The sequence below is a fragment of the Eurosta solidaginis genome, chromosome 1 (genome assembly GCF_040869045.1).
Source record: "Eurosta solidaginis isolate ZX-2024a chromosome 1, ASM4086904v1, whole genome shotgun sequence".
Taxonomy (NCBI): Eukaryota; Metazoa; Arthropoda; class Insecta; order Diptera; family Tephritidae; genus Eurosta; species Eurosta solidaginis.
This window is the reverse complement of record NC_090319.1, coordinates 291,462,132-291,475,055: the sequence shown is the minus strand read 5'-3', so window position 1 is coordinate 291,475,055 and position 12,924 is coordinate 291,462,132. Positions and strand designations below refer to the sequence as shown.

Below are 12,924 nucleotides of genomic sequence, written 5' to 3'. Positions count from 1 at the left end.
AATCTACTATATTTGTTGCACTTTTTTTTTTTTAGCAACTTTGGTTTGTTTTTGGTATTCATCTGTGGGATCCTCTCCTATTCTGCGACATTTCATTTCCTCCATGAGATCTTCGGTTTTGCATATATATCTCTCTTTTCGATCAGCACAGTGATGTTTCCTTTGTCCGCTTTCGTTGCAACAATATTGTTTTTCCTTAGTTTATGCCATATATTATTTATTGTTTTCTCCTCTGTATTATATGTTTGTTCTTCTTGTGCTTTCACCTCTTTTTTATTATTTCCCTGCACATGTTTCTTGCGTGCTCCTGTTCTTCTTGTGGTTTCAATGATATTGCGATCTCCGCATCTACAATCGCCTGTTCCGTTTTTCTTACTGCATTTAGGTCCATGATATTGTGCTTCAGGCCCTTTTGAGAAGTTGTGCCTCTTCCTTGATAATGGCCACTGTTGTAAGTTTAACGAACTTGTCATGAAACTGGTGAGTTTTTTGGTTTTGGTTATCTTCTCTTCGTCCGGCCAGCTTGTCCAATTTCTGGTCCAGCGACGTGTATTTTTGTTGTAGTTCCTGATCGACCTCTGTCTTAATGCGTGATTCCATTAATGTAGTCGGAGGTAGTTGGTCTGCCAATCTTAAATGGATGGATAATAACTCGGCATTTGTCTCATCCTTCTTGGAGTATATGCTTTCCAATTCATATTTTGAAAATCCTTTCCCGCTTTTCTAACTGTTTTCCTGCTAGATTTTGTATTTGCCTTTATTGTTATTGTTGGAGATGTAGGGTTCAAAAACAACGTGATCAATATTTTACCTCAAACAAGAAACCCCTAAAATTTCGCGAATCACTATTGGTTTTCAAAAACTATTTTCATTAAGAATTCATAACTCACTACCGACTCTAGTTATTGCGTGTGCTTGTTTTATTGAAAACGTGCAAATATATTAGTCACAATTTTGTGACTTGGAGGTAGGTAGGTTGAACTGGCCGGTCCATGAGGACCTCACATAGACTGATTGAGTCCGTAGTGTTACCAGAAGTTTGGTTTAACGACCAAACTGAAAAACCCTATCAAAAACCAGGACCTATGTTATAAAATAACTCCGTCCTCTTCGCAAATACTAGAAGCTTCCTAGGACTTAAGCCACTTGCTGCTTCTAGATCTGACAGCTGTATCACTCCTAATAGCTGGAGTCTTAGCCTGGCAACTGCAGGGCACGAGCACAGAACGTGCTCGATCGTTTCCTCCTCCAACCAGCACTTCCTACACCTGCTATCACTGACCAAGCCTAATTTAAAGGCATGTGACGCCAGAAGGCAGTGTCCAGTCAGAATACCCGTCATGAGTCTACAGTCCTCTCTTTTTAATGATAGAAGCAACTGTGTTAGTCTAAGGTTGTAAGACCTACACATAATCTTCGACACTTTACAGCCCCGCGCTTGAACCCACGCCTTTTCTGCTTGGTCGATCATGTGCACCTCTCGCCTTCGCTTAATCTCGCCCAATCTAATTGGGACGTCTACGGAGCAAGCTTCAAGGGATGCGCCCTTTTTAGCTAATTCGTCCGCTTTTTCATTCCCATCTATTCCCATATGCCCTGGGACCCAATATAGATGTATGCTTCTCCCTGTCCCGATTCTCTCCAGAGACTGCTTACACTCTAACACGCATTTAGATGCTGTGCTATGCGAGATTATTGCCTTAATTGCTGCTTGACTGTCAATATAAAAGTTAACACGGTTGCAGCTTAAGCTATTCTCTTCCAGGGTTTCTACTGCTTTGGTTACGGCTAATATTTCCGCTTGGAAAACGCTACAGTAATCCGGCAGCCTGTAGGATCTGCTTAATTCCGGATCAGCGCAGTATACCGCAGACCCTACTCCTTCCACTATTTTGGAACCATCGGTGTACACATGTATCGCCTCGTCCGCCATTTGCGCACCCTTGCGCCAACCGTCCACCTCTATTGTGGCCTTAAGATCTCCCTCAAAGTGCAGGTAGGGAATCATGTAGTCTGTTCGTCTTGTGACTGAGGACGCTATACTACTATGGCCATATGGTCGGCGCTCAAGCTGCCCCGAAGCACCGAGCCTGGTTGCGGTCGTTAATGCTTTGCTCTTTGCTACCAGGTCTACAGGTGGAATGTGCAGAATGGCATACAGTGCAGCCGTCGGGGTTGTTTTCAGGGCTCCCGTAATGCAAAGCATCGATAGTCTGCATACCCCCTCTAATTTTTTGAGGTATGTTGTTTTTTGTGTGGCTTTCCACCAAACAAGAACTCCATAGTATAGAATAGGGCTTACAATCGCTGTAAAAACCCAATGAGAAAGAGAGGGCGATAGGCCCCACGTACACCCCAGCATTCTTTTACATGCATAGAGTGCCGTTGAGGCCTTCTTGACCCTCTCCTCCACGTTGAGCTTCCATGACAGCTTACTGTCTAGGATGATTCCTAGATATTTTGTGCAAGGTTTCTCCTGTAAGCTCACCGCTCCTAACTTAGGCCTGGTCCAATTTGGGACCTTGTACCTCTTTGTAAACAAGACCATATCCGTCTTCTCCGCATTGACTTTCAGCCCGACATTAGATGCCCAGGTATGAATATCCCGAAGCGCCCGATCCATCAAAGAACTAATCGTTGGAAGGCATTTTCCACTTATGACAATTGCAACGTCATCTGCGTAAGCCGTAAGTTTTACGGGTCCCTCATCGAATTGCCTGAGCAGTTGGTTGATGACCAGTGTCCACAGCAGAGGTGATAGCACCCCTCCCTGCGGCGTGCCCCTGTCCACTGATTTCGTGACCTCGTACAATCCCCATTGTGATGTAATCTTTCTGCAATTTAACATGCAGCCGATCCATCTGATTAAGGCAGGATGTACTTTAATGTAATTAAGACCATCCATAATCGCCCATTTTGCAACATTATTGAAAGCCCCGGCAATGTCCAAGAATACTCCTAGAGCATACTCCTTATATTCCAGGGATTTCTCTATGCTTATTACCACCCTATGCAATGCGGTGTCTACCGACTTGCCTTTGGTGTACGTATGCTGTGTTGTGGAGAGCAGCTTTCCATCCACGTTGGACTTTATGTACACATCTATCAGCCTCTCAAAGGTTTTGAGCAGAAATGATGTTAAGCTAGTGGGTCTATAGTCTTTGGGATACACGTGACCGATCTTCCCCGCCTTTGGTAGAAAAGCTACACGAGCAGTTCTCCAAGAGTGCGGAACATGATTCAGTCTTATGCACCCATCGAATATTATTTTAAGCCATTCCACGACCGCCCTGCTTGAGAATTGTAGCATGGCCGGGAATATACCATCTGGGCCCGGCGATTTAAACTTAGAAAACGTTTTCACTGCCCACTCGATCTTGGTATCGGTCACCAAGCCCGGCACCACTAGCTCCGTGATCGAAGTGTGAGTGATGTCTGCTGGTTCTTCTAAACCGTCTCCCGATGGGAAATGTGTATCGAGAAGCACCTCAAGGGATTCCTCACTATCACGTGACCATTCCCCGTTCTCTTTCTTTATTAGTCCCTGGACTATGTTTCCCTTTGCTAGGACTTTTTTCAACCGTGCTGTTTCACTGGAGCACTCTATGTCCGTGCAGAAACTTTTCCATGAGTTTCTCTTCGCCCTGGTAATTTCACGCTTGTAGATCCTCAGTAGATCCCTGTACTCGTCCCGACACGCTTCGCTTTCCGCGGTCTTTGCGAGTTTAAACATTTCTTTTACCTGTCTTCTTAGAAGACTCAGCTCATTGCTCCACCATGGCGGCTTTGCTTTTCCTCTGAATCTTCTTAGACGGCAAGCTTTGTTATACGCAGTCATAAGCGTCCTTGTTAGGAATTCATTCGACTCCTCCAGTTCCTCTACATTAGCAACCTCTTTGGGTTGTCCCAGTTTCGTTTCTACATGTTTCTGGAATTTAGTCCAATTCGTTGCCCTAGGGTTTCTAAAGGTTCCTCCCTTCTCTACCCTCTTTAGTGGGATGCTGAAGCTTATATACGCATGGTCGGAGAAGGATGGTCTATCGAGAACCATCCAATCATACCTTGATATATCACGCTCGGAGCTCAATGTAATATCCAGAACATTGCTGGATGTTGGACCAATGTATGTAGGAACATTTCCCCTGTTGGATATCTGCAAATTGGTTTGCAGGATGTAACAAAATAGAGATTCGCCTCTCTCGTTCGTATCTGCTCCTCCCCACGCATTGTGGTGCGCATTTGCATCTGCGCCTATGACCAACCGCCCTTTGCGCCCTTCCTCCTGTACTAGCCTTTTGCACTCCATCGGTGGAACCTCCGCAGCATGGGCCATGTAGCAGGACGCCAGGATAAATGCCTGCTTATTCTTTTGCTCAACGGCCACCGCTACGAGATCCTCGGTGGTGTAATTAGGCAGCATATATGAATGCAGCTGTTTCCTTACCATTACTACAGCTCGCACCCGTCCTTCCGTTTGTGCGTAGTAAACGCCAAACCCGCGCGCGCTAAGTCCAGAAACCCTTCCTCCCGATGAGAGCCACGGCTCCTGGATCAGCGCCACGTCAAACGAATCCTCCTCAAGGGTTAGGAGGAGTTCGCTCGATGCCACTTTACTGTGTTGGAGGTTTATCTGTAGGACTCGCAGCACCATTGGGCTCTTTGTCCCCCTCCAGCACCTTCGTCTTGACGTCGTCGTCCTCCTCTTGCCCTTTTGGTTTAGAGTATTCGAGGCCCCCTTCAGCCCCTCGTGAATGTTGTGCCGTGTGTTCCTCTGTGCGAGTCACAGCACCATTTAGCGGTTGGTCCTCTTCTAGCACGTTCGTGGTGACGTCGGGGACCTCCACCTGTCTTTTTTCCCTTAGGCTTCTGAGGTCCTTTTCGACTTCGCCCACTTCCAGCGTGTTAGGATTTCTATCCTCGGGACTTCTTTTCCTGAGTCGCATGTAAATTTTGCCAGTGCCAAAGGACATTTTGCCAAGCTGCGTGTACAAAATATCTTCCGCCTGCTTGTTTATTTGGAAGATGTAGAACTGACCATCCTCGGTAGGCCGAGATACAGTAAGTACCTTCCAATCCTGTGTCGGTATGTTCGGATTCTGATTCTGCAGAAGTCGCAGTGTATCCTCCGACTTCATCACGCATGGTATCCATACCTTAACTTTTGGTACCGTGGGGATTTGCGCTTTATCCACCCCCTCAAACCGCGCGTTCGTGCCTTGCCTTTGGAGGTTTGGAACGACTTCCTCCAGCCACCGCAAGCTCGCGATGTTGTCGCACGCTATCATCTTCACACCATTATACCATCCCCCCGAATCAAAGGTTGGAAGGGGCTTACTTGGTTGTTCCCGCATCATCTTAAGCATTAAGCTAATAAGCTCCCTTTCCACAGATCTCCACCTTTCAGTAGTCATTTGTCCGAACGGACTGCTACGATCAACCAGCGCCACAGTCAGTGACTGCTTTGCCACATCACTCATCTTCTCGGGAAAAGCAGGAGTCTTAGTGTTATCTCCCTTTAGAACCTCCGAGAACACCGGAGTCTTCGCGTTAACTCCCTTTAGCGCCTCCGAGAAAGCCGGAGTCTTAGCGTTACCTCCCTTTGGCTTATCTCCTACTTCCGTAGTTGGAACTTCCCTCTGACTGGCAGCTTTCGAGGTAGTTGCTACCTCGCTATTGGAACCCATCTGTCTTACAGCTTTGGGCCTACTTGTCTTGTCTATGCGACTGCCCTGCCTCGCGGCTCTAGGACTGGGTCCTTTCTGCCTCTTGAAAGCAGGCTTGTTGCCTTCTGCCGAACGTTGCCTCTTCATTCTGCCATTCGACGCTTCTTCCTCCTCGTACCGGTTGCAGAACCGAGGGTTTCTCGCAGCAAACCTTTTGAACTGCCTTCGACCTACTTCTACCGCTTCATGGGCCCATTCCAAGCGCTCGATCTCCACTTCTGTTGGGTCGACCACTGCTCCCAAGCGTTGTACAATTCTTAGTGCTGCACGGTACTGCGAGAGAGCTCTTTTACTTCCTCTGCTCCGTACCCTTCTCCACTCTTCTACTCCGTTTTCATTTGTGTGCTTCTCCAACACGGAGTTCATTGAATCAGCACTACTCTCGCTCCCCGAGTCCGACGCATCGCTTAATTCGTATTTGTCGTCCTTGGATTGCGACTCAGTCCTCCTCTTTACATCCTCCTTATTACATTCAGGTAATGAGTTGTTCATCTTGGTCGTATGACCACCTTGTGACTTGGAGAATAAGGTAAAATTTCTAACTTATATAGTAACAATTTTTAAGACTTTAGCTCTAAGAGAAACTTCCGAAAAGGTTCCGTACTTAAAAATGGTTAGTATATTTGCGTAGAATTTTTAGAAGTTGGGACCTACCCACTTTACGCAAAAAGGTACCACGGAGTCTTCCGGAAACATCTAGAATCATGATCGGCAAGCTCATCTCTGTTCAAAGTCATTAAAACGACAAGATGTATACAATTATCGCTTTCAACACCCTATATCGACTGCTAGGTATAGTGCGACCCAGCTCGTCTGCCGCTTTGACCCGTCCTATTTCACAAAAGTTTTAAATAATACCGTATTTTGATGATTTGGTTCCTTATATCAGGATTCGGTTGAATAATCCCTTCCTTTCACCTTACAAGCTCAGTTATAAATAAAAATCAGAGCTGATGTACACAGTGCTGGCCATTTTTGTGTAACCAGTCGTGCGTTAGTGGGTCATTGTTTTGTGTAATTAACTTATTTGATATTTTATTCATTGCATGATATTATTATTGTTATTTAATATTGAAATAAATCAAACTACTGAAAAATTTATAATGTAGACAAAAAGCTAATTGTTCGAAATTAAGTAAACAAAAAACATATTTTTCGAACATTGTCAAATACCACCAACTAAGTATACTCAAACCCAAAGTATTAATATAGTACATTTTGTTCTTCCAAAACCAAAGCGTTTTAATTTTGTAACATTTTAAATATTACTTTTACAATTCTTGTAGTGAAACCAACATCTGTCAGTCTTACAAACAAACCAAAAGTCTTCTCATCTGGCACTCAGTATAATTTAACTTGCGTAGTAGCTGGTTCAGTACCCGACACAGAGATACGTTGGACACAAAACAATAGGCCTTTTAAAAGGGGAACGGTAAGTTAAAAGAATGAATAAATCAACAATGTTTAAAAAAAATTTTTTTTTGAGAAGCATAACTCAAAAATTCTATAGATATATACATTAATTTGTATATAAATCGTTTTTACTTTTAAGGCACTTATCACTATGAAATGAAATGACATCTTCTTTTCGTACTTTAATCTTAGCTAACTACAAAGCATAATAACGGAAAGGTCTTCTCAACTCTATCATTTCATCCGCAACCTGATGACGATGGTACAATGCTGAAATGTGAAGGTTCTAATCCACGCTTACAAAATTCGGCAATTGAAGATTCGCTTATGCTGAATGTGATGTGTAAGTAAAAAATGTAAAATTTCATTGGTTAAAATATAGCTGATTCAAAAAAGTATCCGGTTCTAAAAAATTATCTGGTTATTTTAAAATAGAAATCTAGAAATTTACCAGCTGGGTGAGGCCATCTCAAGTGAGCATCGCAGTTACCAAGTGTTCGAATAACCAAACACATTTTTTTCACATTAAAGCCTTATAAAAGGGTAGGAAATCCTGTTAATTTTTTTCTCGAAATTTTTTACCGTTAAATTTTTATAACCAATTGAATTTTGTCGCATCAAATCGGTCAAAAATTTTTTTCTCAGAAACTACTGAACCGATTTTAATAATTTTTTTTCTGACATTTATAGAACAATGCACTATAATTTTGTATTTTTTTTATACACAAATTAAATTTTTTTTTGTTAAATAACATTAATTGTTATAAACAAATTATTATATAACTAACTTTTGCGCCTCTGAAAAAAAAATTAAATGACAGTAAATTATGTGGTATTCAATTATATTTTTATTTCTGAAAAAAAGGGGGCCCAGCAATAGGTTCCTTATAATAACGTTATATGTCCGAGTGCATCCGCCGCTTCCAATACTACACTTCGCATGTTATGTTCATAGCATATAGAAAAATGTTTTGGTTATTCGAACACTTGGTAAATGCGATGCTCACTTGAGACGGCCTCACCCAGCTACGAAAAAGTATGCAGTTTTTAAAAAGGACGTATCGAAACGTAATCGATTCTTAAAAAGTACCCGGTTTTGAAAAAGCTTTCCGATCCCGACAACTACTCACGTTTGACAAAGTACCACTGTCCGAAGAAAAACCGCTTCTGAAAAATAAAAAATTGTGAATCTACGAAATTTTCAAAACCCCTTGAGGAGTTCATTGACATGCAAACGCACAGAAGAATGTATACAGTTGCGAACACTATAATAGCAGTGGAAATATTTTAATCTAATTTCGTCGACAATGCTCTTTTTTATTTTGCATAATTTAAGAAAAAAATTAAAATCGATAAATCGAAGTAATTTTTCGAAATTCTCGAATTTTTTATTTTGAAGTTTCCAACATTATATTTTACATTTTTTGGATTATGCTGTTTTGTAGCCTAATCAATTTTAGTATAAACAAGTAAGGAAGGCTAAGTTCGGGTGTAAGCGAACATTACATACTCAGCTGAGAGCTATGGAGACAAAATAAGGGAAAACCACCATGTAGGAAAATTGACCTAGGGTAACCCTGGAATATGTTTGTATGACATGTGTATCAAATGGAAGGTATTAGAGTATATTAAGAGGGAGTGGGCCATAGTTCTATAAGTAGACGCCATTTAGCGATATCGCCATAAAGGTGGACCAGTGGTGACTCTAGAATTTGTTTGTACGATATGGGTATCAAATGAAAGGTGTTAATGAGTTTTTTAAAAGGGAGTGGGCCTTAGTTCTATAGGTGGACGCCTTTTCGAGATATCGCCATAAAAGTGAACCAGGGATGTCTCTATAATGTGTTTGTACGATATGGGTATCAAATGAAAGGTGTTAATGAGTATTTTAAAATGGAGTAGGCCTTAGTTCTATAGGTGGAGGGGAGGCCTTTTCGAGATATCGCCATAAAGGTGGACCAGGGGTGACTCTAGAATTTGTTTGAACGATATGGGTATCAAATGAAAGGTGTTAATGAGTATTTTAAAATGGAGTAGGCCTTAGTTCTATAGGTGGAGGGGAGGCCTTTTCGAGAAACCGCCATAAAGGTGGTCCGGGGGTGACTCTAGAATTTTGTTTGTTCGCTATGGGTATCAAACTAAATGTATTAATGGGGGTTTTAAAAGGGAATGGTGGTAGTTGTATATGTGAAGGCGTTTTCGAGATATCGAACAAAATATGGACCAGGGTGACCCAGAACATCATCTGTCGGGTACCGCTAATTTATTTATATATGTAATACCACGAACAGTATTCCTGCCAAAATTCCAAGGGCTTTTGATTTCGCCCTGCTTAACTCTTTCATTTTCTTTTACTTAATATAGTAGGTGTCACACTATTTTACAAAGTTTTTTCTAAAGTTTTATTTTGCGTCAACAAACCAATCCAGTTACCATCTTTCATCCCTTTTTTCATATTTCGGATAGAATTATGGCATTTTTTTCGTTTTTCGTAGTTTGTGGGCGTGGTATATATTCGGATTTCGCCCATTTTTTATACCAATACAAAGTGAGTTCAGATAAGTACGTGGGCTAAGGTTAGTAAAGATATATCGAATTTTGCTCAAGTTATCGTGTTAACGGCCGAGGGGAAGGACAGAGGGTCGACTGTGTATAAAACTGGGCGTGGCTTCAACCGATTTCGCCAATTTTCACAGAAACCAGTTATCGTCCTAGAATCTAAGCCACTACCAAATTTCACAAGGATTGGTCAATTTTTGTTCGACTTATGGCATTAAAAGTATCCTAGACAAATTAAACGAAAAAGGGCGGAGCCATGCCCATTTTGAAATTTTATTTTATTTTTGTATATTGTTGCACCATATCATTAATGTTCAAAAAATTTACTTATATACTGTAAAGATATTAACTTTTTTGTTAAAATTTGAATTTAAATTTTTTTTTTAAAGTGGGCGTGGTCGTTCTCCGATTTTGCTAATTGTTACGAAGCATACATATAGTAATAGGATTAACGTTAGTGCCAAATTTCATCACGATATCTTCAACGACTGCCAAATTACAGCTTGCAAAACTTTAAAATTACCTTCTTTTAAAAGTTGGCGGTGCCACGCCCATTGTCCAAAATTTTATTAGTTTTATATTCTGCGTCATAAGTTCAACTCACCTACCTAGTTTCATTGCTTTATCCGTCTTTGGTAATGAATTATCGCACTTTTTCGGTTTTTCGATATCGAAAAAGTTGGCGTGGTATAGTCCGATATCATTCATTTTAAATAGCGAACTGAGATGAATGCGCAGGAACCTACATACCAAATTTCATCAAGATACCTTAAAATTTACTAAATTTATCGTGTTGACGGACGGACGGACATGGCTCAATCAAATTTTTTTTCGATACTGATGATTTTGATATATGGAAGTCTATATCTAACTCGATTCCTTTATACCTGTACAACCACCCGTTATCCAATTAAATTTAATACACTCTGTGAGCTCTGCTCAACTGAGTATAAAAATTACAAGGTATGTCTCTCAAAAAGTTAGCTGACGAATTCTCGAGATTCTATAAGAAAACAATTATCGCAAGTCTCGATTAAATTGAAAGTCGAGAAGCTCGCTTGGTTTATGAGTATTTCAAGAAGCTCGCGAGAAACCGATTACTCGATAAAGCAAAAAAATTATGAACAAATTAATATACATACATATGTTTTGTGTGAATTATCACTGGAAAGACAATATAACGAATAAAAAACACAAGTAAAAAAAGTAAAAGTATCTAAGCTCGGGTGTAACCGAACATTATATACTCAGCGTGAGCTTCAATTGTACCTACATTTCATTTCAGATAAATTACTTTTCTACATACACCGTTTAAAAAAATTTCTCCCCATTTCTCTTACAATAAATCTTGATAAGTGAAATATCATTGATTCAAAACTATTTTACGCTAAGATATAGAATATTATTTTCATCTACGACCCTTTTAAAAATCTTTTATATAAAAATGGGCGTGATCTTTAACCGATCTCGTCCAATTGTCTTAGAAATATTTCCTGCTATAGGGAAAATCTTTTTCAATTTTATTACGATCCGTTAATCTTTTTTCGAGTTATGGCTCCCGAAACATAGAAAATTGCTTAGTCGTAAAAGGGGCGGTGCCACGCCTATCTTTTTAAATTTGAAGTTTTTCCTCTTTATTGTTATAAATCCACTTGGGAAATGAAATACCATTGATATAAAGCTCTTTTTGCTAAGATAAAGCTTATTTTATTCGTCCGCGACCCTTTTAAAGATCTTTTATATAAAAATGTGCGTGATCCTTAACCGATTTCGTTAATTTTTCTTCAAAGTATCCCTTATAGTAAAGGCAACTTCTCTACCGAATTTTGTTACGATAGGTTTAACGATTTTTGATTTATGATTAATAATATTTGTAAAATAGATTTTATCACAAGTAAGCGGTGCCACGCCCATTTTAAAATTTTTTTATCAATTTTTATCAAGAGTCTCAATATCAGTCCATGTGTCAAATTTGAACATTCTAAGTGTATCATTTACTAAATTATAAGGTTTTTGTGTTTTCCAAAATTTTATATATATAAAAGTGGGCGTCGTTATCATCCGATTTCGCTAATTTTCAATACCAATCTATTCTGGGTCCAGATAAGCTAGTGTACCAAATTTGGCGAAGATATCTCAATATTTACTCAAGTTATCGTGCTAACGGACGGACGGATGGACGGACATGGCTCAATCATATTTTTTTTCGATACTGATGATTTTGATATATGGAAGTCTATATCTATATCGATTCCTTTATACCTGTACAACCAACCGTTATCCAATCAAAGTTAATATAAAAATCAGATGAGTGCATAAATATATTCCATACAGTGACCAAATTATATGTGGAAAAGCTCGAGAGACTTGCGAGTATGTATTTTGAGATACGATAATCTCGCGAGCAGCAGAGGTTCGCGAGAAACGTAATCCCTTAAATTAATAAAACAACTTAAACTAATTTTTTTATCGACGAAGTCAATTCTGTGCATTGAAGGTGCTTCTCCGGGCCCTCAACGTCATCTATAAAGAAACATAATCAAAACATAATTATCGCTTAAAACAGATTAACAAATTACTCGGAAGTTACAAGTCATTATCATTACAGATCATATCATGTGGTAGATAAGAGATCAATAATATCGATCAAGACTTAATAATAAAATGACAAATGTATGTCCAACACATTGTACATGAAAACAAAAATTTATTCAAATGCTCTGAAAACCTAACGCTTCTAAAAAGAACCTCATTTATAAGAGAGGTTTTTTGCTGGTGTTATTAATATTTGACTGTTAACCAATTTGTGTGCATACGTCTTACCTCGTTGTTCGTTAATCAACAGCTTACTACCACTGCGACGATTAAACGTTGGTGAACACCAATCTTGACACTCTTCCAAGTGGGCATACCGATTGAGCAACAGCAACAATATCTAGCTGGATACACACACTCCATTTTGCTTTCACAAGTTAAATCCTCATTGAATAACTTAAATAAAAAAGTTATTTTTGTTTCTACACACCATTACTAAAAATAAATACCGGAATGTTCAAATTGTATGGTTGTCAATTATTTGCAATTTAAATAAATCGAAAAACTTTCAATACGAAATTGGAAATTATTTGCTATACAAAATGCACTAATAAAAATGTTGTATATTAAAACAATACTATACCTTCTGACATAATAGAGGCAGCAATAAATTTCACTTTCGATTATTATCTAA

The 12,924-nt window shown here is 39.7% G+C and overlaps 1 protein-coding gene across 1 annotated transcript in view; it reads left to right on the top strand.

Annotated features, from left to right (window-relative positions):
- Positions 1 to 12,924, top strand: part of side-III (sidestep III) — a 733,037-nt gene that overhangs the window by 564,897 nt on the left and 155,216 nt on the right. The window contains exons 8-9 of the mRNA XM_067767231.1: positions 7,010 to 7,155; positions 7,329 to 7,479. Of these exons, the coding sequence (XP_067623332.1) occupies positions 7,010 to 7,155; positions 7,329 to 7,479 (297 nt within the window). The remainder of the gene's footprint in view (positions 1 to 7,009; positions 7,156 to 7,328; positions 7,480 to 12,924) is intronic.